Source organism: Kwoniella bestiolae, chromosome 1 (genome assembly GCF_000512585.2).
Source record: "Kwoniella bestiolae CBS 10118 chromosome 1, complete sequence".
NCBI classification, from domain to species: domain Eukaryota; kingdom Fungi; phylum Basidiomycota; class Tremellomycetes; order Tremellales; family Cryptococcaceae; genus Kwoniella; species Kwoniella bestiolae.
The window spans coordinates 6124554-6147472 of record NC_089241.1 but is presented as its reverse complement, the minus strand read 5'-3'; the positions used below and the strand labels follow the sequence as shown (position 1 = coordinate 6147472).

Here is a 22919-nt window from a genome sequence, read left to right as displayed (position 1 = left end):
TCGGTCTAATCGTTGGGAAAGGAACGACAATGTCTAAGCAACAACAAGAAGATATACTACCAGTTCCTATACTCGCTTCGACCGCTATGGCTGGCGAGGGTGAGGGTATGAGTGATCAAGAGAAGATTGATGAGGTCGATAAAAGATACCAACCTTCGTCACCTGAGCTCGAGGAGTCGGAGAAAGTGGATATCCAGGAGATTACTGGTGAGTTTCCGTTGTCCATTGTATCTTCGATAAATGAACCAGACGAGAAATAAGGGCTCATGGTGATGCGGGTCGTGAATAGAAAAAGCGAAATTGAGCGATTACTTCACGCTGCTCGCTAGTGGTTTCGCACTGGTTTCTGATGGGTATCAAGTGAGTGCAACTTCACACTTGACCGAATCCCCAAGCTGGACTGATGTTCCGTGTGTGCCCCTAGAACAACTTGGCAACAGTCTTCAATCCGATCTTTGTGAGTCGATGACCATGAGCTCTCCTCCACATGTACTCGTGTAGAGACTGATACTTGTGTCTTGACAATATTGCAATCCAGAAAATCATCTACAAATCTTATTATACGAGTTCCGTCTCCACCAGAGTATCCAATTCTCTTCTAATCGGAGGTGAGTGTCTCCCCCCCTCAGGAGCACCTGCATAATCCCTTGCGATATTACTGTACTGTATCCGCGCATCCTATTCTGGAGATAGAACGTGTGCTGATCAGACCATTGCTCCATTGTAGAGATCATCGGTCAAGTTGGTGTAGGCCTGATCTGCGATCTGGTGGGAAGGAAGACAGCAATGGTAGCTACGACGATGTTGATTGTCGTCGGAGGAATTCTTGCTACTGCTTCTTCTGGGTCTAGTGAGTGCGAATAAAAGCTGTTCCCTTGCACCACAACGGTACACATTCATGTGATGCATACTGCAGTATGTGCTAACTTCGTATTGCCCTGCCCTACTTTCAATTTAGCTCCCGCTGGTCTACTTTGGATGTTGTAAGCCTCTCCTTTCCACCTCATCTTTTACAACTTTGTTCTTCTCCCAATCTTTCATCGATGGCTAACATCTCTGCGGCTTTAGAACGGTCTCTAGAGGTATGGTGGGAGTTGGGGTCGGGGGTGAATACCCAGCTTGTTCTACCAGTGCTTCCGAATCTGCCAACGAGAAGTTCGGAAGGGACAGAGGAAAAGTGTTCATCCTAGTCACAAAGTGAGTGTTCCCTCATTCTCATAATCAAGCGCCACATAGCATCATGATTCCAATGAGCTGACGAACTGATGTTTGACTGTGCAGCTTGATGTTGTCCATCGGAGGTCCCATTGTAATATCCATATTCCTCTTGATCATCAATGCAGCGGGATATAAAGGTACGACCTCGCCTGAGGATCTGTACAGGCTCAAGTATACTTGGAGAATCTGTATGGGTGTTGGGGTGTTCATTCCCCTGAGTGTGTTTTATTTCAGGTGGGTAACCTATTTCCCTACGACCTAGCCATTTGTCAATGATATGGGGAAGATCATATCTGCTATCAGATATGCCTTGAGGAATCGGCTGACTCATCTGAGGCATTCTTCCTTGCGACGTAGACTCAAGATGATGAACTCCAAACTCTATCGACGAAATGCCATAAGGCATTCACCGCCATACGGTCTGATCCTCAAGAGATACTGGAAGACATTATTGGGTACAGCGGGTACTTGGTTCTTGTACGATTTTGTAACTTTCCCCAACGGTATCTTTGTGAGTGCCATTCGCGCTTCACCTATCCATCACCTTCACGACATATAAACCCATGATTCCCTCCTTTGATAGGGCTTGTCTTGGGATGAAGATGATACTGACCATACTATCTTAGTCGTCTACAATCATTAGCGGTGTTATTCCTGGTGCAGGTTTGGTTAGAACTATGGAGTGAGTGAACACAAAACCAAAAGTGGCACGAGGAACTTCACCTGGCGCCTTTCGTCCCAGAATTATCTTTCCAGCATGTAAACGTAGCTAATCGCCTCGGTTGATACCAGATGGACGCTTCTACTCTCGGTACTGTCCCTACCAGGTGTCTTCCTCGGCGCATGGGTAGTGAAATAGTGAGTCATCCCACCTCCCCTACCTACTGCTACCAAAACAAGCGAGGGGGAAGTCCGCTTATCTTTTCTGGTAAATTCGGTACAGCACTGGACGCCGTAATCTCTTGATCATGGGCTTCTCAGGTTATATCATCTTCGGCTTGATAGTGGGATGTAAGTCCAATCGACCCTTGAGTACTCAAATGGTCCAATGTACCATCGGGAAGTCGCCTGGGGTTATTCCAACTAATTCTGGGTTTGTCTAACAGGTTCTTACGAGAAAATCACAAAGATCATCCCGCTATTTATAATTTTCTATGCTTTAATGCAATCTTCAGGGAATTTCGGACCAGGGAACATGGAAGGAACGATCTCTGCTGAGGTGGGTGACGTGTAAATGATATTGAATGACGAGGAGAGGTGGATTGATGATGTCGGCTGACCTTTTTTTTTTTTTTTTTTTGTTCTTTTTTTTTGTTCTTTTTTTTGACCTCGATAATCTCGTTGTGTTTAGTCTTACCCTACTAGCATAAGAGGGACATGTTATGGCTTCAGCGCGGCGGTAGGTAAAGCAGGTGCGGCAATTGGGACGCAGTGTTTCACACCTATTCAAAGTAAGTTGGATTCTCATTCATTTAGGATCTGCCACATTCGCAGGCGTCGTTTCATCGTTTCATTCCAACTCCCCCTACCGAGTTTTCATAGTTGAGTTCGTGCATATGCTGACAATGCGTTGATACAGATAACCTCGGAAAGAAATACACATTCATCATAGCTGTGAGTACATTCCATCCTCTCCAGCACCATTCGACCGTAAAACCCCAAATCGAGCTAATGTAATCTCAATAGGCATGCTGCGGTGCCCTCGGTGTGCTCCTCGCATTCTTCTTCGTAGAAGATAAAGGCAAAGATAAGCTCGAGAAGGAAGATGAGATGTGGAGGCAGTATTTGGTCGAAAATGGGAAAGGAGATTTGATTATGGGTGATGGGTCGGAGGAGAATAGGGCGGAAGGGAACGTTGAGAAGGGGGAGTTGGTTTATAGGGAGTGAGGTGGTCGTTCTCGCATGGTCGTTTGACAGCTTGAGAATGGAATAGGGGATCTGAGGCAGGATGTTCAGTGTATGAGGTAGATACGATAGATACACAGAAGAGTACTTCATAGAACGTTCGAGATGCATATAGGTCTAGGCAAATGTAATTCACAAGCTCGATCCCATGCTATTCGTGTTGTACATATGTCCGTTGGGTTTGCTCGGAGCCAGTCCAAGTCCTGTGGATCTGCGAACGTCACGCACAGATTATATCGTAAAATGCATGAATCCACATTGAAAAGTAATGGTGTTCGTTGGTAAAGATGTATATATGATAATGATCGCATTGTATAATTGTACACAGTGGACAGGCAAGGATGAGAAACCAAAATATCCAAAATAGAAACAATCATCAAGCATCAAGGTATCGTCTATCATTCGAGAAACTTCCCACCATTCCATCACCAATCGCCAATCACCAAAGCATCCTTATCATCATCAAACGTCAAACTTCAAACCGTCCCACACGACTATCGAGTCAGATCACAGAGCGACCTCTTCCATCTTCTCCTTCTCCTTCTCCTTATCCCCCTCCCCCTCAGCACCTTTCAAACTACTCTGCGGCGTCCCCAACTCATCCTCCAACTCCGTTACTGTCGTCCCACTAGTCCCCTTTGAGTATCTACGAGAATCCTCAAATATCAACTCCCTCGTCCCAATCTCAGGACTAGGTTCCAAACTAATCTTGACATCTGAAGATCCGGTATCTTCCGCACCTACAATCTCAGGCGGGGTAGGTAATTCCTTTTCCTCCTTCAAAGCCTCAGCGGAAGGCGGGACTTCTTTCTTGGCTCCTCGCGAGAAGAAGTTGGTCACGCTAATTTTCCTGCTATTTGTCGGTCGTTCGGTCTGAGGCGAGGATATACCCGCGGTGGTAGGTGGACTAGTCACTCCCTTCGTCCAATTGCTCACAAAGCTGCTCAAAGGGGTTTGTGAGCTGACAGTAGTAGAGGCTGTCAGTCCAGAAGTGGGCGTGGCGATATCATCGGTAGCGGGTGTAGGTAAAGGAGAGACCGTCGCTGTGGACCCAGCTCTTGAGCGATTCTCAATAGGTGATAGTGTCTTTTGTTGGGGTGACACCGCACCATGAGGAACCTCTTTCCCTGGTGAAGTGGGTTTAGCATTCCATAATTTGAACCCCCACCCTCCCGCTGCCGGTTTAGCTTTCTCGGCCTCTGCATTGCGTTGTTCTTCGTCGGCATCTCTATCGGTAGGTAAGGGAGGTAATCTAATTCCCTTTAACAAATCCGCCGTGGACATGGTCATTTCTCCTCCTCCTTCACCTTCACCCGATGTAGTAGAATTGGGATCCTGAGCCATGAATTCCCTCAAAGCCTTCAAACACGATTCACTAGCCATCCTAGCTTCCTCGCTTTCTTCTAATTCACTTTGCAAAACTGATAGCTCATTTCGTAATTTCGTAGCTTCTTCCACCGCTTCGATCTCCTTTTTGAAAGGTAATTCGGATGTTTTTGAGGTGACAGAAGAGGGAGGCTCGGAAGTATGATCGTCAAAGTATCCCGACTGGTGTGGATTGTTGGCACCGGAAAGAGGGACGTTGGGAGAAGGTAAGTTGGCTGATGGAAGAGTGGCAGAGGGGGGTGTATGACCCAATCTCAATTCTCTCAATCCTCCTTGACCGATCGGTCGTAATGTTCCGCTGGGATCTCGGGAGTTCTGCATATTTGGTGAAGTGACCAGAGACCCTCGTTCATGTAACTCGTTGATGGAAGGTTCAGATTGACTTGATTGTCTCCTGTGGGACCTCATTATAGATTGCCTTTTCACCAATTTACTTTCCCTCGAACTTGCACTATCCCTCTCCGTCGCCGAGCTCAGTATCTCCTCTTCACCGTTCAACCCCAATCCCAAGACTCCGTTGGCAGTTGAGTAGCCAGATATGGTACTCATGCGCTTTCGATCTGCCTCCTGCTTCTGAAGAGTCATAACCCCCCTTCGGGCCTGTTCGACCTGCCCTCGGAGCATCTCCACATTCTCTTCTGCCACCTCACGCTTCTTGATCTCCTCTTGGAGCTGGGTTTCTACAGCCTCTTTTGCGGCTGATAGGAACGCATATTGATCTTTGAGCTGACCTAGCTCGGTCTCCACGTCTGATAAAGATGATAGGCGAGTGGTCTGGGTTGATATGGTGTGTTGGGCGGTGGCGAGGGAAGATTGTAAGGATGCGATTAGAGCTTCCGTCTCGGGTGAGGGGTCGGAGGAAGCAGGAGGGGCGGTGAAATCTGGTGTGTCGGGTGGGAGGGCTAGTGGGACGGTGGCGATGGGGGAGATGTTGGGGTCTGGTGAGATTGGGAGCGGATGGTCCGCTGGGTTGGGGGAGGTCATCGTGATGTGATTACTGGGGAGTGAAGGGGGTAAGATATTGTATGGGTCTAGGAGCTACGAGCTGGGGAGCAACGGTGAGATTTCGATTCACTCTTGGGACTCGTTTGCTTTGTAACTCACTAGAATCTACCGTCTGATCTTACTATTGTCAAGGCAACAGAGAACACAGCAAGTGCGCGTTATCGTGTGATGAAGGATCAACGTGCAGACTCCTCGGTTGACAGATGCAGAGATAGCGCTGATTATATGATTGATATGATTGATATGATTCAATGTGATGGTCGTAATAGTCGTCGCACGTCAAGTGGTGAAAGCGTCGTCAACGTGGGAATATGGCTATGAAGAGAAAGGAACGGATATTTTGGGGGGTTGGAAAGTTCGTGATCGGTGTAGGCTGTGAAGTGGGTCGTTCTCTTAGGGATGTCGTGATGATCAGAGTCTGATGAGGATATATAGATGAAGGGGTATGTGGTTGAATGACGGGGTGAGGGATATCAAAGAGGATGAGGATGAGGATCTGCAGATCTGTGAGTAACAATTCTTTCTATTGTGCGTGTAGTGCGGCGACAGTCAAAAAGACGCGTCGTGGCGGTGAGCACGAGCAATACTACTACACAACATTACCATACGAGTAGTCGTTGGTATTCACATTAGGGCTGTACAATTCAAGCCTCGTGCATAGGTAGTATCATGCTGTTCGTAGGTCATATGAGCGTCGCAAAGATACAGATATATATGCATACAAAGGGCATCAAAGATCAAGTGCATAGATTGCGCCTTGGATCTGTGCTGCCACGTGGTGATACTATAGCGGAATCAAATCTCTCGCTACAATTCCCTCATAACGAATTTCTTCGACCTCGAGCCGAAGAATTACGGATGAAAGTCCAATACGATTCAACAACTTTGAAGAGTCAACATAACATCAAGTCATCGATCGACCACCCATACCCTATATTCAGCAAGACAACACAAGATGCGTCCCACGATACTATCCCTAGCACGAATGGCCTCCCGAGGCAAACGAGCACCACCCCCTCTTCCCCCTACTCCAGCAATCGCTTCCTCCTCTACTTTGCCTTCTTCAACAATATCCGATAGCGTAGCCTCAGGATCGAGCTCGACTCTACGACAGGAAGGATGGTATCATGTGAACAGGAGTGATGGAGGGAAGTTACCCGTGTATTCTAAGATAAGGAATGGGGGGGCTGTAACTACGATTATAAGGAAGGTTGATGTGAGTTTGATTTCTATCGTTCAACTGATTATATTATGATGCTGATTCTGTGGATGTGTTCTGCTTCATTAGGGCGATGTCAGAGTGAGTATCTTCAAACCGCATTGATCTTAGCATATGTCCCATGCCCGCGAATATGATACTTACCAAGTTCATGACTATCACCAGACCCTCCAAACCCAACTCACATCCTACCTATCCGACCTGCACATAGACCCTTTCACACACTCCCCAAAAGTCACAGTGAGACCTACGAACAACCACCTGCAGATCAAGGGACATTGGGTGGACGAGGTGAAAGGGTGGTTGGAAGGTAGGGGATTTTAGCTTTGGTTTTTCAAAAGAGCATGACATGTATTCATAATCCACAATCACTGGATCACCTTTTCATTGTACCACCTATCTGCCCGTGGTGCATCCATACCGAAATGACACGTCGAGAGGCTGAGAAAGCGGGGTGTAACTGAGATGATTAGTCTTGTGATACCTTTCAACAAGATGACGGCGTTGAGACTGGAAGCAAGTGGGAATTGCTCATCTCGCGCAGAGATGTTCACGGCTTGATCCCCAAGCTAAGAGCTTATGAGAGGTGGAAGAAAATGTTCGATCGATTTATATGCATGCTACAACATTCAATAGACATATCTTCAGATATGACAAGTAGGAATATCTCCATTTCTTTCCACTCGGCCCGATCTCAGGAAACCTCTGTTTATGAGACCTAGCGGATCATTCGCATTTTCACTATCCACTTGAAACCGCCTCTTTCACCCATCCCCTCGAAACAGACCTCACAAAGGCACTTCCGCTCTTCTCATGAATAACCTTACATACACGATACGATCCTTTTCACCCAGCCCTCGCAATCACTTCCTACCAGCTTTCATCTGTCTAGCAAACTTATTGAACTTCTTGTTATCCATCTGAATTCTAGACACATGTTGAATTTCCTCTGCGAGATGTTGGGTTCGCGATTCGGGTGCGACGGTATATTGAATATCCTAATGATGTGACAGAGTCAGCATCGTGGTATATTACGGGAGGATAGTGGCATCCCCTCATTCATCCAGTGATCTTTGTAGGTAACGGGTGAATGTTCAAGACAATCCAAACCCACCTTGACAATCTGCAACCTCGCACCCTTCCTACCAGCGTTCTCCGCCAACGCCGTCTTAATATCGAACCTCCTAGCCTTCGTCCTCTGCTGAGACCCACCACCAAGCGACAAAGCCTGAGAATGCTGAGTCTGAGAAAGTTCCATCTCGTCCCTATCGCGTCCCTGAGAATCGGAAGGTAAGGGAAGATCATCCTGCGTATCGACCTGCCTGGATCGGAAGTTGGCGGGTCGCTTGATGATGGGTCTGGACCATGATTGGACGAGGGCGTCCGCTTGTCTGTTAATTGATGGGGTGACTCGTTTGGTTTTGGTGTAGAAGAGGACTATGGGACCTATTCGGCATTCTTTCAAGGTAGTAGTGTCGAGATCCATCTGGGAGGGAGGACATGCGGATCAGCTTTGTTATCCCAGCAGGGCGTATGGTAAACAGCTGAATAGTGTCAACTCACCTTTGGTAACACCTCGAAGATGGCTTTTTGGATACCGACAGATGGCAGACTCCTATCAGGTAAAGGCTCCAACCATCTCTTGACCGCTTCCAGAACACCATTATCTACTATACTCTGCCAAAGGGTGGTACTGAAAGTCAAAAAAGAATGTCAGCTCTGCAACCCATCTAGCTACGACAGAGACCCACTTTCTCAAAACTCCCATGACTTCATCTAACATCGCTAACTTGGCTGTACCTGGCAGCTTTTGTCTGTTCGCAGCTTCATCTTTATCTGCAGCAGAGATCATCCTGTCTCGTAGTCTAGCGCAAATCTCGTCGTGATAGCTGTCGACGATCTAGTACCAATATCACATCAGTATATTCTCCGATTCCGAGGCGAATCAGGATAGAGAGCGTGTATATGTGAGCTCCACTACTTGTATCACTCACATCCTCGTCATCTCCCTTCTTCTTCCTCCTGGTAACCTTTGCTTTCTTCCCGATATTATCAATCCTCTCTTCCAGCGCCATACGTCGTTCTACATACGACCATGAGGATCAGCTCATACCTCAATCCAGCTCATGTCAGATGCGAGAGTTGGACCTACGAGTCGCCTCATCATAAACAGGCTGCGATTCCCCCTCCTCATCCTCATCCACATCTACATCATCATCCTCACCCCTCTCACGTCTCTTCCTATTATTCTCCATCCTCTTCTTCTTCTTCCTCCTCCTTCGCCTCTCTTCATCATCATCATCATCTTCTTCTTCGACCTCATCCTCGTCGTCGTCGGAAGTTCGCCTGGTCTTCTTGAATTTCGGGATTTTGGCTGCCTGAGTAGCTGTGGCTGCTACGTACTCTCCCTCTCCCTCCTCATCAACGTCTACATCGACATCGACATCGATATCTTGGTCGTTCCCTGTAGTGGGGAGGGTACCGTCTGCTCCTATATCTGCAGGTGGTCGAGGAGGGAAAGCTAATCGTTTTCTTGGTCTTTCGTCCTCATCCTCATCTTCGTCAATGTCGACATCGACATTTTCGTTGGCCACGTTACTATCTACGACGATATCTGATGGGTTGACTTCTTCTGCGTCTAACGCTGCTGGAGGTGGGGGTGAGGCGGACATCTTAGGTGATATTTGAGTATGAGATGTATGTTGAGTAAAGTTGAATGTGGATGTGGATATTTAGAGTGAGCAGGTTGGAACCGTTATGGTAAGGTTGATGGATGGATGGGTTAGATACTTGAAAAGTACCCCCATTTAAGGAATGCCTGTGTCGCGTGTCTTGACTTGTTTTTACCCTGATGTCCGTGCTTTGGATGTCTATCGTATCACCGTACACCGTACACCGTATACACCGGCATAACATTACTGAACATCCCTCGAACCATACATACATATATTCCTCTACATATCCCCTATCATTCCCTCGTCTCCTCATCATTCACAGCAACCCTTCCGGAGAGGCTCATTAAAGACTCCCTTCAGCACTCTTCGCCCACATCTGCCTTTCGGCTCAAAACAAGTAGATCAATTTACACAACATGGGTGTCGTGAACTATGCGATGCTCGGTGAGACTGATCCTTTTGATCCTTCATGAGATGATGTTGAATGGTAGCTGATTATTCATGTTGTTGATAGCCGTCACTCATCCTGTATGTCATGCTTACCCCTCTCAACCCTTCTCAATTCAGTTGGTAGAGAAAGTACTGACACTCTCCCTTGTTTGGATCGAATCGTAGATGGAGCTCCGTGCTCTCATAAACTTTGCCATATGGAAGGATTTCCGAGATATCAAAGCAGAGGATCAATGGCCCACTACGCATTACAACCGAGAATCCATGAAGAAATGCTGGGAGTACTTGGACTTGACTTCGAGGAGTTTCGCAAGGGTTATCATGGAGTTGGAAGGTGATTTGGCTAGGACTGTGAGTGCGAGATCACCCTTTACAACGCATGTATCATCGTCTATACCACACGGATCTTCATATTGAAAACATCCTGAATAAAGATTACTAATTCTTATTGTCGTTGGTGCCTATTGTAGGTCTGTATATTCTACCTCGTCTTGAGAGCGCTCGACACGGTAGAAGACGATATGACAATCCCCAATTCAACGAAATTACCTCTTTTGAAATCCCTTCACGAGAAATTGTACGAACCTGGATGGACTTTCCATGAATCGAAAGAGAAAGATAAGATTGTTTTGGAAGGGTTTAACAATATCCAATATGAGTTCTCGGAGTTGAAACCTGAGTAAGTGATTACTCGTTTCTATCAACTCAATCCTGTTCTAAGTGTAATACATCGCACTACCCCCGAACGTAGCGAGTAAATACATAGCTAACTTTGTATACTGTCTGCGCAGATACCAAGCAGTCATCGCCGACATCTGCAAGAAGATGGGCCACGGCATGGCCGATTTCGCCGCTTTAGCTACCCCCGAACAACCCGTAGCGGAAGTCAACAGTATAGCAGACTACGATCTCTACTGCCATTATGTGGCTGGTCTCGTCGGCGAAGGTCTATCAGGTCTCTTCTCAGCTTCAGGGAAGGAACGCGAATTCATCAAAGATCAATTGACCCTATCCAACTCTATGGGATTACTCCTGCAAAAGACGAATATCTACAGGGATATACATGAAGATGTCATTGAAGGGAGGGGGTTCTGGCCCAAGGCTATTTGGTCGAAATATGGATTCAACTCTATGAAAGAGCTTATTGATCCTGCGAGAGAGACGGAGGCATTATGGGCTTCATCGGATATGGTCTTGGACGCTCTTAGACACGCTACGGACGCGTTGGATTATATGACGCTGCTTAAGTGTCAGAGCGTGTTCAACTTTGTGGCTATCCCTGCTGTTATGGCTATTGCTACGTTGGAGAGGACGTTCATGAATCCTAGGATCTTTAGGGAGAACGTCAAGATCAGGAAAGGGGAGACTGTGAGAGTGAGTTTAGTGGTCCATCTTAGAGTATTGGAGTAAGAGGGAAATGAACAGATTGCTAATGGATTTTCTGTTGGCTTACAGCTGATCCTCCGAGCTACCAACCCTCGAGATGTAGCGTACATCTTCAGAGAATACGCTCGAAAGATCCACGCGAAGGTCAAGATAGAGGATCCCAACCTGTTGAAACTCAGTATCGCCTGTGGAAAGGTGCGTTGACTTTCTACTATCCATCTACCCTCCTATTGGTATTACCCAACTGCAATTGTCATCTGGGCTGAATACCGTGCACCTCCCACAGATCGATCAATGGGCCGAACACCACTACCCCTCCTTCATCAACATCTCCACCCCCTCCAGCGGCGGACGGGCCGCCTCAGCCATCGACCCCGATTCGACCGACGCACGAGCAACCCTATTCATAAAGCTAGCGAAGGACGCGCAAGAGAAGGCCCAAAGGGAAAAATCAGAGAAATTCATGGCTGACCTCCGAGCTCGTGGAGTGATCAAGACCAGAACGCCAGCTGAGGAAGCGGAGATCAAAGCGAAGTATGATGAGATGGAGAAAGAGGGTGCTCCGTGGTTGATGATTGGTGGTGTGATCTTTGGAGTTCTGGCGTTGATGATGGGTCTGGGCGGGGGTGTGGTCTGGATCATCATGAAGATGTATCCTAATGTGAGTTGATCTTGGGCGTTGGTCAAGAATTGTGTGCTGATGGTGATTGGAATGTGTAGTAAGACGTGATTGTGCGAGATGAGAGCAAGGACTCTTCAGTTGGGATTGGATTTGCTGAGTTCGATGGGTAGAGGGTGGAAGTATTGAGGAGATGGCAAGTGGAAAGTGAAAAGTGAACAGAAACGGTAGAGTTACCGGTTGGATTGGGATTCTGTTAGTGTTTATGGTATATACCCTTTTGCCTTTGGTTTTGTTATGCATCTACCTACGTATATGGATTTTGGGTTCGCCGTTGGCTACTGAGAGGGCACATGAGTAGTGACAAAGTGAGCATGCATGCATATATGAGTTTGTTATATGAGTAACCTAGGTATTGTTAAACGAGATTGAAGCCAAGTTATCATGTTGTACGTTGTGACGCGCTCTCGCTCGGACCTGGTTATTCGATCTGATTCACTTGTTACTCGTCACTCCTTTGATACCATTCACTGTTCTACTGTTCTTCGTCTCCACGTCCATCATATATCGAAACATTTATCCTTGCCCAGTTCAACAAGCAGATACCTTGACTGACCCAGCAGAGTAGAGCCCGGAAGTGACTGCGTAGCGGTAGTCTCATCGAACATAACACAAATACCAGCTCGACTCGCCAAACACAATGTTCGCAGCAGCCTCCAACCTATTCACCAAATCAACCTACCTATCAGCATACAACGTACAAACCTCATCATCCTCTACCGCCCCATCACCAAACTCATCTTCATCGAACTTAACCCTCCCCTCGTCGCCCACTCCCGGATCATCCTCCTCCTCGGGAGCTGGGACAGCGGTGAAATCGTTCAATGTGGGATTATGGAAAGTCCTTGGTGGGTCTCACAAGACCACGGGCAAGGAAGTGAGCGTGTGGGTGTTTGAGAAGAGGGTGTTGGATGGGATTAAGCCTTCGGTCAGTTCTGGGGGGATGGGGGGGAGGGATTGGGTTATTGAGCAGTTGAAGAAGGAGGTGAGTCTAGTGGCATTTCACAATCAACCTATGTTACGTCCTGCATACCCCGGCGGAAGATATCAAGCAACTGTCCTACCAAGACGAACGATTCTTCGACATAATCACTCAGTTCCACCTCTTATGCTACTCGATACTAACTCTTCACTCCCAGGCCTCATCCCTCTCCCGACTCCGTCATCCAGATATCCTCCACATGGTAGAACCCCTCGAGGAATCCCGCTCAGAACTAACATTCATAACTGAACGAGTGACCGCCTCGCTCTCTTCCCTATTCGCCTCCGCGGCTTCATCGGGCAAGACCAGGGGTGGAAGACCGCCCACGGCGGAGATGGTGAATGGCGATTCGGTCGATCTGGACGAGGTGGAAATTCAGAAGGGAACTCTGCAGATTGCTAAAGCCCTTGGGTTCTTGCATGAGAAGGGGAGGGGGGTGCATTTGAATATTTCGCCGGAAGGTGTGATTATTAATGCGAAGGTGGGTTTGTCTGTCTTTTTTCATGAGGGAGTTTAGGATAGTACGCGGGAAGTACAGGTTGGAATGATGGGTAATCACTGTCCATCATTCAGAAGAGAAGGAAAGGGAGGTCGTAAAAGCTGAGGGATGTATACCTCAATATATGGACTAGCAAGCTGATGAGTCGTCATATCCATTGTAATCACAGGGAGATTGGAAATTATCGGGTCTATCATTTATGACTCCCCTCAATCAGCCCGACGGAACACCTACGAAGTATGTCTATCCAGAGGTAGATGCGAGATTACCACCTCAAGTACAGTGGAAGTTGGACTATCTGGGTTAGTCTTGACATTTTCTCCAAGCCAGGGTTCTGATCAGCTAAATCTGACTTCTCCCTTCACCTCAGCACCCGAATATGCCCTCGACTCCCAATTGACGCCTTCATCTGATCTATACTCTCTGGGATGTCTACTATACGCTGTACATATGGGTGGGAAACCGCCCTTCCAGAATAGAGGGTCCATGCAGAGTCTGCGTCAGAATGTCGAGGGCTCGCTGGCGAGGAGGGAATGGATGAGTGGAAGTAAATGGGAGAGATGCAGTTCCGAGCTTAAAGGTCAGTCTTGTCATGCGCTTCTGCTCACTACTTATGCTAATAATCAACATTGATAGACTTACTACCACGACTGCTCACTCGGCAACCTTCGACTCGAATATCTCTCGCTTCCTTGCCTTCTCACCCTTTTTTCTCTTCTTTGGCCATCTCCACATTGAATTTTCTCGATCCCACGACATTCGCTTCTAAACCTCGTGAGGAGAAGGCGACCTTCCTCAGAGGATTAGTAAGGGTCTTGCCTACTTTCTCAGAGCGGTTGAGAAAAGGAAAAGTCCTGCCTAGTTTGCTCGAAGAGGTAAGTTGCGGCAAGATCTTGGAAATGTGTGGTCTCAGCTGACTTGTAATTGGCGACTTCGATTGCATAGATGAAAGATCCCTATCTGTTGCCATTCATCTTACCAAACGTATTTGAGATCTCGAAAAGACTCAATAAAGACGAATTCGCAAGTGTGTTACCAAAACTACAACCGTTGTTTGCATTGAAAGATCCACCTCAGAACATGCTCAGTAAGTTGTAATCCTCGTTCTGATATGGGTTGTCTGCTGACCCTGCTCTCGATGCAGCTCTGTTGGAGCATCTATCGCTGTTTGAAGAGAAGACTACACCCCCTATATTCCGTGAACGTGAGTCCGCCACGAGCATGAATTGCTTTGACGACTTCGACTGATGCATTTCCAGATGTAATGCCATTGATATACAACTCGCTGGAATGCGAACATCTACCCGTACAGGAAAAGGTCCTCAAGACCGTTCCCCATCTATGTGAGATATTGGATTATGGGACTGTGCAGAATGTCTTGCTTGTTAAGGTGGCTGTGAGTTACCTCATCCTTCGTCACGAATCTCATTCTACAAGCTGAGGGGTGTGATAGATTCTATTCACGAGAACGAGGATATTATCGGTAAAAGTGCAGACACTAGAATGTTTTACGTCGATGGTCAAGACGCTTGATAAAGCCACTCTGACTACTAAGCTGGTCCCGCTACTGGCAAAGATAAAGACGAAAGGTGAGCTCTTTCATCCCCTGCACATGATGTCGTTTATGCTGATGGTCGACCTCAGAACCCGCTGTGATGGTCAGTTGATGCATCCACAACACCCGCTCGACTGCAAACTGACAGATGCTGTAGATGGCAACCTTAGCCGTGCACGAAGCGATGGGCGCGAAAGTTGATCGAGAGGCTGTTGCTACATTGGTCTTACCGCAGTTGTGGGCTATGTCGATGGGTCCTTGTGAGCGTCAATTTCCATCGTTGACAACACGTAGCTGACTGGAGATTCCATCGGCGCAGTACTTAACGCAGGTCAGTTCGCCAAATTCATGAGGTAAGCCAAATATTTCACCATATAGCGAAGACCCACATATTGACTTGCTGGTCAAACTCGTAGCGTGGTGAAGACCCTAGGCGCAAGAGTAGAGCAAGAACATTCCCAGCATTTACGGGACGTTCATCGGATTGAAGCTCAAACAGCTTCTCTGGCAGCTCAAAATGCTTTCTCGCTGAATGGCAGTACACCAAATCTCGGTGGCGGTAGTGGTGGTGGGGAACTTGATTTCGAAACTCTTGTCAGAGGCGGCTCAGCGGCTCCTTCGCCTAATCCCGTATTTTCAAGTACGGTCGGAGTGAGCGATCCATGGGATGATGAAGGGTGGTTGAATGGTGATTCCGATAATGTAGGTGGGGGTGTTGGTGGATTGGTAAATTATCGTATTACCCTTAAATTGAGTCTCACGGGATACTGATATATCCTACTTTATAGTCAAATACCTTCCCATCATTATCAGTGAACAACACCGGATCTTCAATCCCCAGTTCACCCAATCTCAATACAACCGCCAGATCAAGCAGTAATCTCGGGGTGGGATCGTCAAAGTTGAAAGCACGACCAGTCCCTCCATCGACATTCAACTCTTCTGCATTCCCCCCATCCTCCCCCTCTATCCAATCACCACCCACCCTCGCTCCCTCCATATCTCCTCCTTCCACATCCTTCGCACCATTACAACCTATGAAATCGCCCTCTCTCGCACCTCAACCTAGATTCCCTACGTCCACCGGTACAGGTGGTAGTAACGGACCAAATTATAATATCTCATTGACTCCTCAACCTCTCCATCCCAACCCACTATCGTTCATGTCTCCTCCTCCTCAGATACAACAGCCATCCTATCAGCCACAACAGCCACCACAACCCCAGCCTGCGCCTGCACTTCAGCCTACGGTAAAGCCTCCGCCGGGTTGGCAATCTGGTTTGATGACTCCTTCTTCAGCGCCGAAAGCTGTTTGGGGGAAGAGTGCGGGTGGGAATGGTGGGAAGGCAGATTGGGGTGATTTTGATCCGCTGAAATAGATCTTGCATATGGTGTGAGGTCGGGTCGTCTGGTTCTGTGCAGATACAGACATATGCAGGAATAGGGTAGAATGGAACGATGTTTTACGATAATTATGTATATGCTTGATGAATTATGGAGTACAGATGATATATGGGAATATGCAAATGCGATGCAAGTTTTGGAGTACACACTGATCGTGATGTGAGCAGGAGAATCATGGATTGAACATCTCCTATTCTGCTCTCGCAGCTTTACTGATCTTCTGCCTCTATCTCTTTGATCTTGTTCTTCTCATCCTCCTGCGCTTGAGCATCACCTGGATTCAGTTCGACTCCTTCTAACATGTTGTTGGCTACTAAGAATCGGATGGTTTGGGACAGTTGGGAGATGGTATTCTGGATAGGGTTGGACAGGAGCTATAGCACGGATCGATTGTCAGCTGAAGGCTTTGCTAGCAAGATGAAGAGGCCTGCGTATGGGTGTTGTTGAGGAGGTTAGCTGAAGGTAAAGTTACTCACCGATCCTATCATGCTGGGTCTGGCGAAATGATTCTGTTTCTTGTTGATCACAGGTTGACGAGGTTGTGCTTTGGACTCGTTTGCGTTTACAGGTTTCTCTTCCTACGTACAAAACCGATCAACAACCATTTGCGGAAGGAACAATGGCCATTGTACCGCAAGACTCACGATGATATGCGAGTTTTTGCATCTATTACCGAATCTACAGGTCCCAGTCCTCTTGAAGAACTGACATATCTCCTTCTGGTCTCTGCTCGGCTTTTTCTCTTGGGCCTGAGATGAAGCGTTGACATCTTCGCTCGAGCTGGATTCGTCCTCTGAAGAAGAATCTGAATCGCTAGTATTACTGCTCTCTGAGTCCGACTCCGAGTCGCTGGATCCACTCGGAGAAGGGGTGTTGTACCCTTCCAAAGCCATCAAAGCATTCGAACTTGGTATGGGACTTGGGGGTTTGGTACGTGATTTGATATCTGGTAAAGTGGTGATTCGACTCCAGCCCTCGTCTACAGGCTGTGGTGCTTCGGGTACCTGTGTCCGTCCGACAAAGCCCCCTCTCCCTCTTCCTCTTCCTCGCCCTCCTCTACCACCTCTACCTCTCCCCTGATCGCCCCGTATTTCATTCAAATTCGGCTCTCTACCCCATTCCTCGGCTACTGTCGCAGCGTCCAGCTTCCTGCGTTTACCCCTTGCGGGAACCTCGCCTCGAGCAATCGCAGCGGCCCTTTCTTCCTCCTACATCACATATACAAAAAATCAGCGTCATTTAAAATTCCCATTGTATCGGTCGAGTGGGTTGTACACTGAAGGGATAATGACAGCACACACCTTCTCCTGTATTCGCTTCTTACTTGGCCATTTGGCTTTTCTCTCCGCTAGCCATTTTTCGAGCTCTTCGGGAGTGTTTAGCAGAATATTCGTACCTTGAATAGGGAGTGGCGGGCTATACCAAGTGAGAAAGCATCAACGAACTTGATCCATATGTAAGTCTCATCTGAGTACAAGATAAACGATGCTCAAGAAGAAATGAAAACTTACCCCTTCCTCCTCGCATACCTCTCTTCCTCTTCACTCCTCTCTGGCATCTTCCCCTCAACAAAGATCAGATGCCTATCCTCCTCGTGGATCTGGACTTTATCAGACGGTCCCACGAATTTACATCCTGGATGCTGACAGTTCCTCCACATTCCTACGTTGACATTACCACGACCCCCTACAGATGGATCTCCCATAATTCCAGGCTGGGCATTTGGACGATGTCTCTTGTTTGGAGGTTGGTTTGTTTGGTAAGATTGGGTGTAGGTGGACGAATAGGAATAACCACCTGAATTCATGGCTTGTTGTTGAGGTTGATTGAATAAAGCTTGAGCGGAGAGTTGATTGGAATATTGAGGGTACATTGGCTGAGGGAAGAAAGAGGGATATCCACCTGATAAGTTGGGTTGATACCCTGCTGCTCCCATACCGTAGGGAGATTGAGGGAGTCCATATTGTGGGTATGCAGCTTGACCGGCGTAAGGGTCGTACGGTAGTGATGGGCTGTTCACAGGTTGGTTTTGGTATGATTGGTGTTGCTGTTGTTGCTGGTGATGGTGGTTTGCGGGAGGTCGATTCCTACGTTGACCTTGTTGGTTGTGCGATGGTGGTCGGGGCTGAGATGGACCTGCATGGGAGGGTGCCGGAGTAGAGAAGTTGGGTCGGGAGGGTAGACCATGTCTGTTGTTCATTTTGAGCCGGGTGAGTAGGATGACCCGACCTCAGAAGATGTTACTGAAGGACGAATCCTGAGGGAGACATAACATGCATTACATTGTTGATAAGATTAGTGGTCTACCTCCATCTTTCTGAAAAATCTCTTCGACAGTGCAAGTGGAAGTGATGATGTCATCAGTTTCCTTCGCTCGAAAAGTTGGTGGGATGATGTTCGGCAAAAATCGCTCTTGCCAGTGAGGTTGAGCTTGACATCGACATTGACATCGTGGATCTTGCATGAAGAATAATATCATAGTACAAACCAACGAAACACATACAGAGCTCACTTGCCGACAGACTCGGATCCATCTTAGACTGCGGTCGTACCAGATAGACATCTCATATTCCCACTTGCTCCCCTTGTCCCCATCTCCAACTCTCCGAATTCAACATGGAAGCATTATCACGGAGAGAAGACACCGAGGTACTGGAATCAGTCAAGTCAGATGCGTTGAAATCGTGTGACAATTATGTCAAGGGTGAGTCCATCGCCCGAGGGGGGTGTGGACAGTAAGACTAACCTGGACCTGGACTTGCTATAGCCTTTGCGGAATGTGCAACCGGACGAACCTTCACCTTACCGTTTGTGTGTAAAGATAAATTAGATGATATGCAGAATTGCATGAGGGATTAGTAAGTCCATTCTGCACCATATCGCATCTTTTGGATATCCCGCGAGATACACACAAACGGTATGCTGATACTCTAATCAGTATGACGCAGGACCGGATGGACGCAGCCAAATTAGATTACATAGCGAACCGATCAGAACATGGTCGTCAGGCTGTAGAGGCATTACGGAAGAGTCGGGCAGAGAGGTTGAGGAAGATGGCGGGATTGAAGGAGGAGGCTCCGAGTGATCAGAGGAAATAGATTTCGATTTGTATGTAAAATACTGCTCACACTTCTTCCGGTTTGTACATCTACTACTGATCGCGCATCCCTTTGCACCTGTTCCACAGATTGTGCTTGAACTTACAGTAGCAAGCGGGAACATGACCCATAAATGACATACTTGACCATCTCAACTGCATTGTCCAATGTTATCACTCAGATCCACCAAACTCACTCGCCAATCATGCCGATGAGTGCATCTGGTTCTGCTTGTACTGTACCCTCGAAAGATCATTCACGGATCCCACTTCTAGGTTCTCTTATCTCTGACTCCACTGGGCGAATCTCGGTGTCATCGTCCTCTATACGGCTATCCACAGATCGGAAGACCAACAAATCGTCTTGCGAATGGGGAATTGGGACACCCAGACTCGGTTCGTGTTCGTAAGGAATCCTGCCGGTGAACATCACGCCTGGACTATCCCAGTCTAAATACTCGCAGGTGGACTCATCGGCTTCTTCGGGAGGATCCGCTGTTTTATCAAGCCATCCTTCTTCATCACGATTCTCCATCGAGGGATCAAGACCTGTTTGTTCACTGCATCAGCATCATTGACCATATTACCGTGGGAAGAACGCTATGATTGCCATATGGCACACAGACGTATGAGGGAAGAGCAAGTAATTACCCATCTTTCCAAGTCCACGGCATAGTGCCTGCATCTCCTCGTCGATGATGGATCTTGAGGTCGCTTGTTTTCTGCGACGATCCCGATTGACCGGGTGTTTAGACTCTTTCGTTGACTTGTTGCTTCTCTTATCATTTTTGGCCGAAGAGCTCAGCTTGTCCATGTTAGTTGCAATTCCTGATTCAGGTTTGGCTCTTTTTTCCAGAGTATAGGCAGACTCAGCCTTCTCCTTGATAGGTTTTATCTTCTCTTTTGACTTGAGAGATTGCTTTTCAGACATGGTGATCGGCACGATGGGCATGATGTTGGCGGTGAGAATCTTGAAAACGATTGTCCGTCAATTTGATCGTCAGATAGAAAGATAAATCGAGACACTTCAGAGATACACAATCTCCTCGCCACCGGGTACCATATAAGCATTGTTAGATGAGAATGCTCCGCACGTTAGAAATCATCGTGCTTCTCGGATGTTGAGAAGAACAAAGGAGATGGGTCACTGAGGAGGAGCGAATACACACTACGAGTGGTCAGTACACCTAAGTTACTTGTCGTGTGATACTCATGTGACCTTGAAAGGCTTCCTTCGATAATTGATCAGAACGATTTATTGAGAGTCCACAGTAGCTCCCTGGGAGTAAAACTTACACAGGGAAAAAGACTTTACCTCAAGCTCGCTATATATGAACAGACTGGAGGAAGTAATGTCTGTGTCTAAAAGAAGACGCCTACGTTATTGTCATAACAAGTTGATGTACATGGGGACTTGGGGACACGATTTCGTAGACAGCTATCACTGATAGAGTTAGAAAATTATATGTAGAGTGTTACAGGACACAAAATTGTACATCAGCCTTTGTAGCTCAGTGGAAGAGCTTATGACTTTTACGTAATCTTGCGTGTATCATACGGTCCAGGGTTCGAGCCCCTGCATCGGCTCATGTTTTTGGATGTGACACCTTGCTTGGTGGTACTTTTGCGGATCGAATCAATGGTGGACTCACCCGGGAACCATGCATGCTTTGAGGTTCACCGATGGTTTGTTCTCACACTGAGCGCCATCGATGCATCCCACTTGCCGCGGTCGAAGAGATACTGACATGTCAGTTGTTAGTGGTGTCATTGACCCATCTGGGTCTTGGACATTTTTCTTGCTGCGAAGGGACTTGACGAGAAACAGCACGAAGCTGATGACAGCTCTTTCGGTACTACCTGGCTGATCGACTGATTTTATTCACCGTCGTTGATGAAGGACATGACGTCCTAAATCCGACCCAAACGATATGCAGTGAGACAGAAGATCAGTATGCATCTAACACTCTCAGATTGCAGGCGAATTTCATCACTTGCTTGGACCAAAGGGATGCGATAGAGGACTGTGCGTGGACGGAGGAAACCTGACTGGGGAAAATCAATGAGTCAATCCACTCATCATCAAAACACATGGTCCTCGAGTACCTCGTGTTTACCTGACTTACCTCTTCTTTCCCTCTCTCTCGATTCCCCTTCAACATCGACTTCAAAGTTTGACACATCAAGATCAAGATCTTGAGATGTCTCGCCAGAAGATTGGACGAAAACCTATCGCTCACAAGTTCCGCGGGAAATCCATCAAATTAACCAGAAAAGGAAGGAAGAAACGATTTCGAGCACACACGCGAACGTGTGATCATTGTGTCCAGCCCACCCCCGATCAACTACGAGAATGGGGGATCGTCCATGGTGTGGTCAGACATGAGGAGGATAAAGCGGTGTATCATAGGGTGTACGATAACAGGAGAATAGCACAGGAGAGGAAGTTTCAGAAGGATCTGAAGGACCAAAAGGTATGGTTTAGGTGAATCGATGTCGAACGTTTTCTCACTCATTGCATGGGTGACTGATGAAATCATGGGGTTTCATCCATCTAGGCATCCGGATCATTGCGAGGGATATCCTTGTCTAGGAGAGATCAGGTATTGTGGGAAATTGGAAAAATGGTTTTATACGAGGAACTGCGTCAAGCATCATGGATTGTCTGCTCAGTATATCTGTAAACCTTATCACGAAGGTATCGCCATCACCCCGAAGAACACGCATACGATCACTTCCTCCAGCAGTCAACCGGAACTCCCTCTTGCCAGTAGTGATGATCCACCGATGGATGTGGATACCCGTAGAGAGAAGAGGAAGGACATATTCGAAGGTGCTATTCCTCAACTGTCCCCCGGATCTATCCAAGATCCTTCTGCAGTGCCCGAAAGACCAGCGTCCTTCAACGATATAATCGCTAGGTTGAAGACGTTGGATGAAAGAAGGAGAGCGGATATCGAAGAGCTTAAAAAGGGATATCAGGATATGAAGATCAAGTATGAACAGGCATCGAAGTCAGTGGAAAAGCTGAAAAGCAAGTCTGTGGATGATGACAGGATGATTGAGGAGCTCAGGAAAGAAGTTCAAAAAGAGAAGGGCATTAATGCGGGACTGGAACGAGAGCTTGAAAACTACAAGCCCTTTGAACACGATCTGGAGCATGACTCAACGACATCCGTAGAGTTTGGAGCAGTAGTAGCAATCGAAAGCGACCAGCAATTGGAGGATGTCGAGGCAGTAGTCGAGGAGACGCAATCACATCGATCAAGCATCGAGGAAGATGGGGTAGGATCACATTCAGAAGAGGTGGAGAGGATCTTGTTAGCGTGGATGGGTGGAGGTGATTGAGCAGGAAGGAGTCTTTTGAGCAGGACACAAAAGCTGGACTTGTAAGAGTGAAGCGGAGAAGTGGTCATCTGGGGGTTGCGTTCGATAGATATATATATGATTGGTACGGTT

The 22919-nt window shown here is 47.4% G+C and overlaps 10 protein-coding genes and 1 non-coding gene across 11 annotated transcripts; 7 read left to right on the top strand and 4 right to left on the bottom strand.

Moving 5' to 3' along the window:
* Positions 1-29: 29 nt before the first annotated feature.
* Positions 30-3105, top strand: I302_102296 (uncharacterized protein; the record flags this gene model as incomplete). Its single annotated transcript, XM_019187674.1, has 16 exons — positions 30-207; positions 290-360; positions 425-457; positions 539-608; positions 728-850; positions 959-983; positions 1069-1197; positions 1282-1452; positions 1576-1729; positions 1845-1900; positions 2011-2076; positions 2162-2229; positions 2325-2437; positions 2570-2669; positions 2798-2832; positions 2905-3105. 16 exons carry the CDS (start codon positions 30-32, stop codon positions 3103-3105), a joined length of 1593 nt encoding a protein of 530 aa, XP_019050552.1.
* Positions 3106-3630: 525 nt separating this feature from the next.
* On the bottom strand, positions 3631-5493 carry I302_102295 (uncharacterized protein; the record flags this gene model as incomplete). The annotated part of the gene is made up of 1 exon (XM_019187673.1): positions 3631-5493. The coding sequence occupies one exon, from the start codon at positions 5491-5493 to the stop codon at positions 3631-3633; it is 1863 nt and encodes a 620-aa protein (XP_019050551.1).
* A 976-nt stretch (positions 5494-6469) lies between these two features.
* I302_102294 (mitochondrial 54S ribosomal protein mL49) lies at positions 6470-7057 on the top strand (the record flags this gene model as incomplete). The annotated part of the gene is made up of 3 exons (XM_019187672.1): positions 6470-6730; positions 6803-6814; positions 6899-7057. The coding sequence occupies 3 exons, from the start codon at positions 6470-6472 to the stop codon at positions 7055-7057; spliced, it is 432 nt and encodes a 143-aa protein (XP_019050550.1).
* A 539-nt stretch (positions 7058-7596) lies between these two features.
* I302_102293 (transcription factor IWS1) lies at positions 7597-9405 on the bottom strand (the record flags this gene model as incomplete). Its single annotated transcript, XM_019187671.1, has 6 exons — positions 7597-7731; positions 7848-8219; positions 8297-8426; positions 8485-8633; positions 8728-8816; positions 8886-9405. The coding sequence occupies 6 exons, from the start codon at positions 9403-9405 to the stop codon at positions 7597-7599; spliced, it is 1395 nt and encodes a 464-aa protein (XP_019050549.1).
* Positions 9406-10023: 618 nt separating this feature from the next.
* Positions 10024-11914, top strand: I302_102292 (farnesyl-diphosphate farnesyltransferase; the record flags this gene model as incomplete). The annotated part of the gene is made up of 5 exons (XM_019187670.1): positions 10024-10209; positions 10329-10537; positions 10650-11232; positions 11314-11439; positions 11531-11914. The coding sequence occupies 5 exons, from the start codon at positions 10024-10026 to the stop codon at positions 11912-11914; spliced, it is 1488 nt and encodes a 495-aa protein (XP_019050548.1).
* Positions 11915-12563: 649 nt separating this feature from the next.
* Positions 12564-16338, top strand: I302_102291 (uncharacterized protein; the record flags this gene model as incomplete). The annotated part of the gene is made up of 14 exons (XM_019187669.1): positions 12564-12908; positions 13063-13386; positions 13574-13706; positions 13775-13984; positions 14041-14279; positions 14350-14491; positions 14549-14608; positions 14664-14800; positions 14858-14993; positions 15049-15062; positions 15117-15219; positions 15279-15312; positions 15376-15685; positions 15748-16338. 14 exons carry the CDS (start codon positions 12564-12566, stop codon positions 16336-16338), a joined length of 2778 nt encoding a protein of 925 aa, XP_019050547.1.
* Positions 16339-16572: 234 nt separating this feature from the next.
* On the bottom strand, positions 16573-18563 carry I302_102290 (uncharacterized protein; the record flags this gene model as incomplete). Its single annotated transcript, XM_065869456.1, has 5 exons — positions 16573-16737; positions 16840-16941; positions 17008-17571; positions 17665-17779; positions 17875-18563. The coding sequence occupies 5 exons, from the start codon at positions 18561-18563 to the stop codon at positions 16573-16575; spliced, it is 1635 nt and encodes a 544-aa protein (XP_065725528.1).
* Positions 18564-18979: 416 nt separating this feature from the next.
* Positions 18980-19461, top strand: I302_102289 (uncharacterized protein; the record flags this gene model as incomplete). The annotated part of the gene is made up of 3 exons (XM_019187667.1): positions 18980-19067; positions 19131-19221; positions 19302-19461. The coding sequence occupies 3 exons, from the start codon at positions 18980-18982 to the stop codon at positions 19459-19461; spliced, it is 339 nt and encodes a 112-aa protein (XP_019050545.1).
* A 252-nt stretch (positions 19462-19713) lies between these two features.
* Positions 19714-20391, bottom strand: I302_102288 (uncharacterized protein; the record flags this gene model as incomplete). Its single annotated transcript, XM_019187666.1, has 2 exons — positions 19714-20009; positions 20112-20391. 2 exons carry the CDS (start codon positions 20389-20391, stop codon positions 19714-19716), a joined length of 576 nt encoding a protein of 191 aa, XP_019050544.1.
* A 569-nt stretch (positions 20392-20960) lies between these two features.
* Positions 20961-21047, top strand: I302_102287. Its single transcript has one exon. It is a non-coding gene; the product is annotated as a tRNA-Lys (tRNA).
* Positions 21048-21661: 614 nt separating this feature from the next.
* I302_102286 (uncharacterized protein) lies at positions 21662-22808 on the top strand (the record flags this gene model as incomplete). Its single annotated transcript, XM_019187665.1, has 2 exons — positions 21662-21945; positions 22019-22808. The coding sequence occupies 2 exons, from the start codon at positions 21662-21664 to the stop codon at positions 22806-22808; spliced, it is 1074 nt and encodes a 357-aa protein (XP_019050543.1).
* Between the last annotated feature and the right edge of the window lie 111 nt (positions 22809-22919).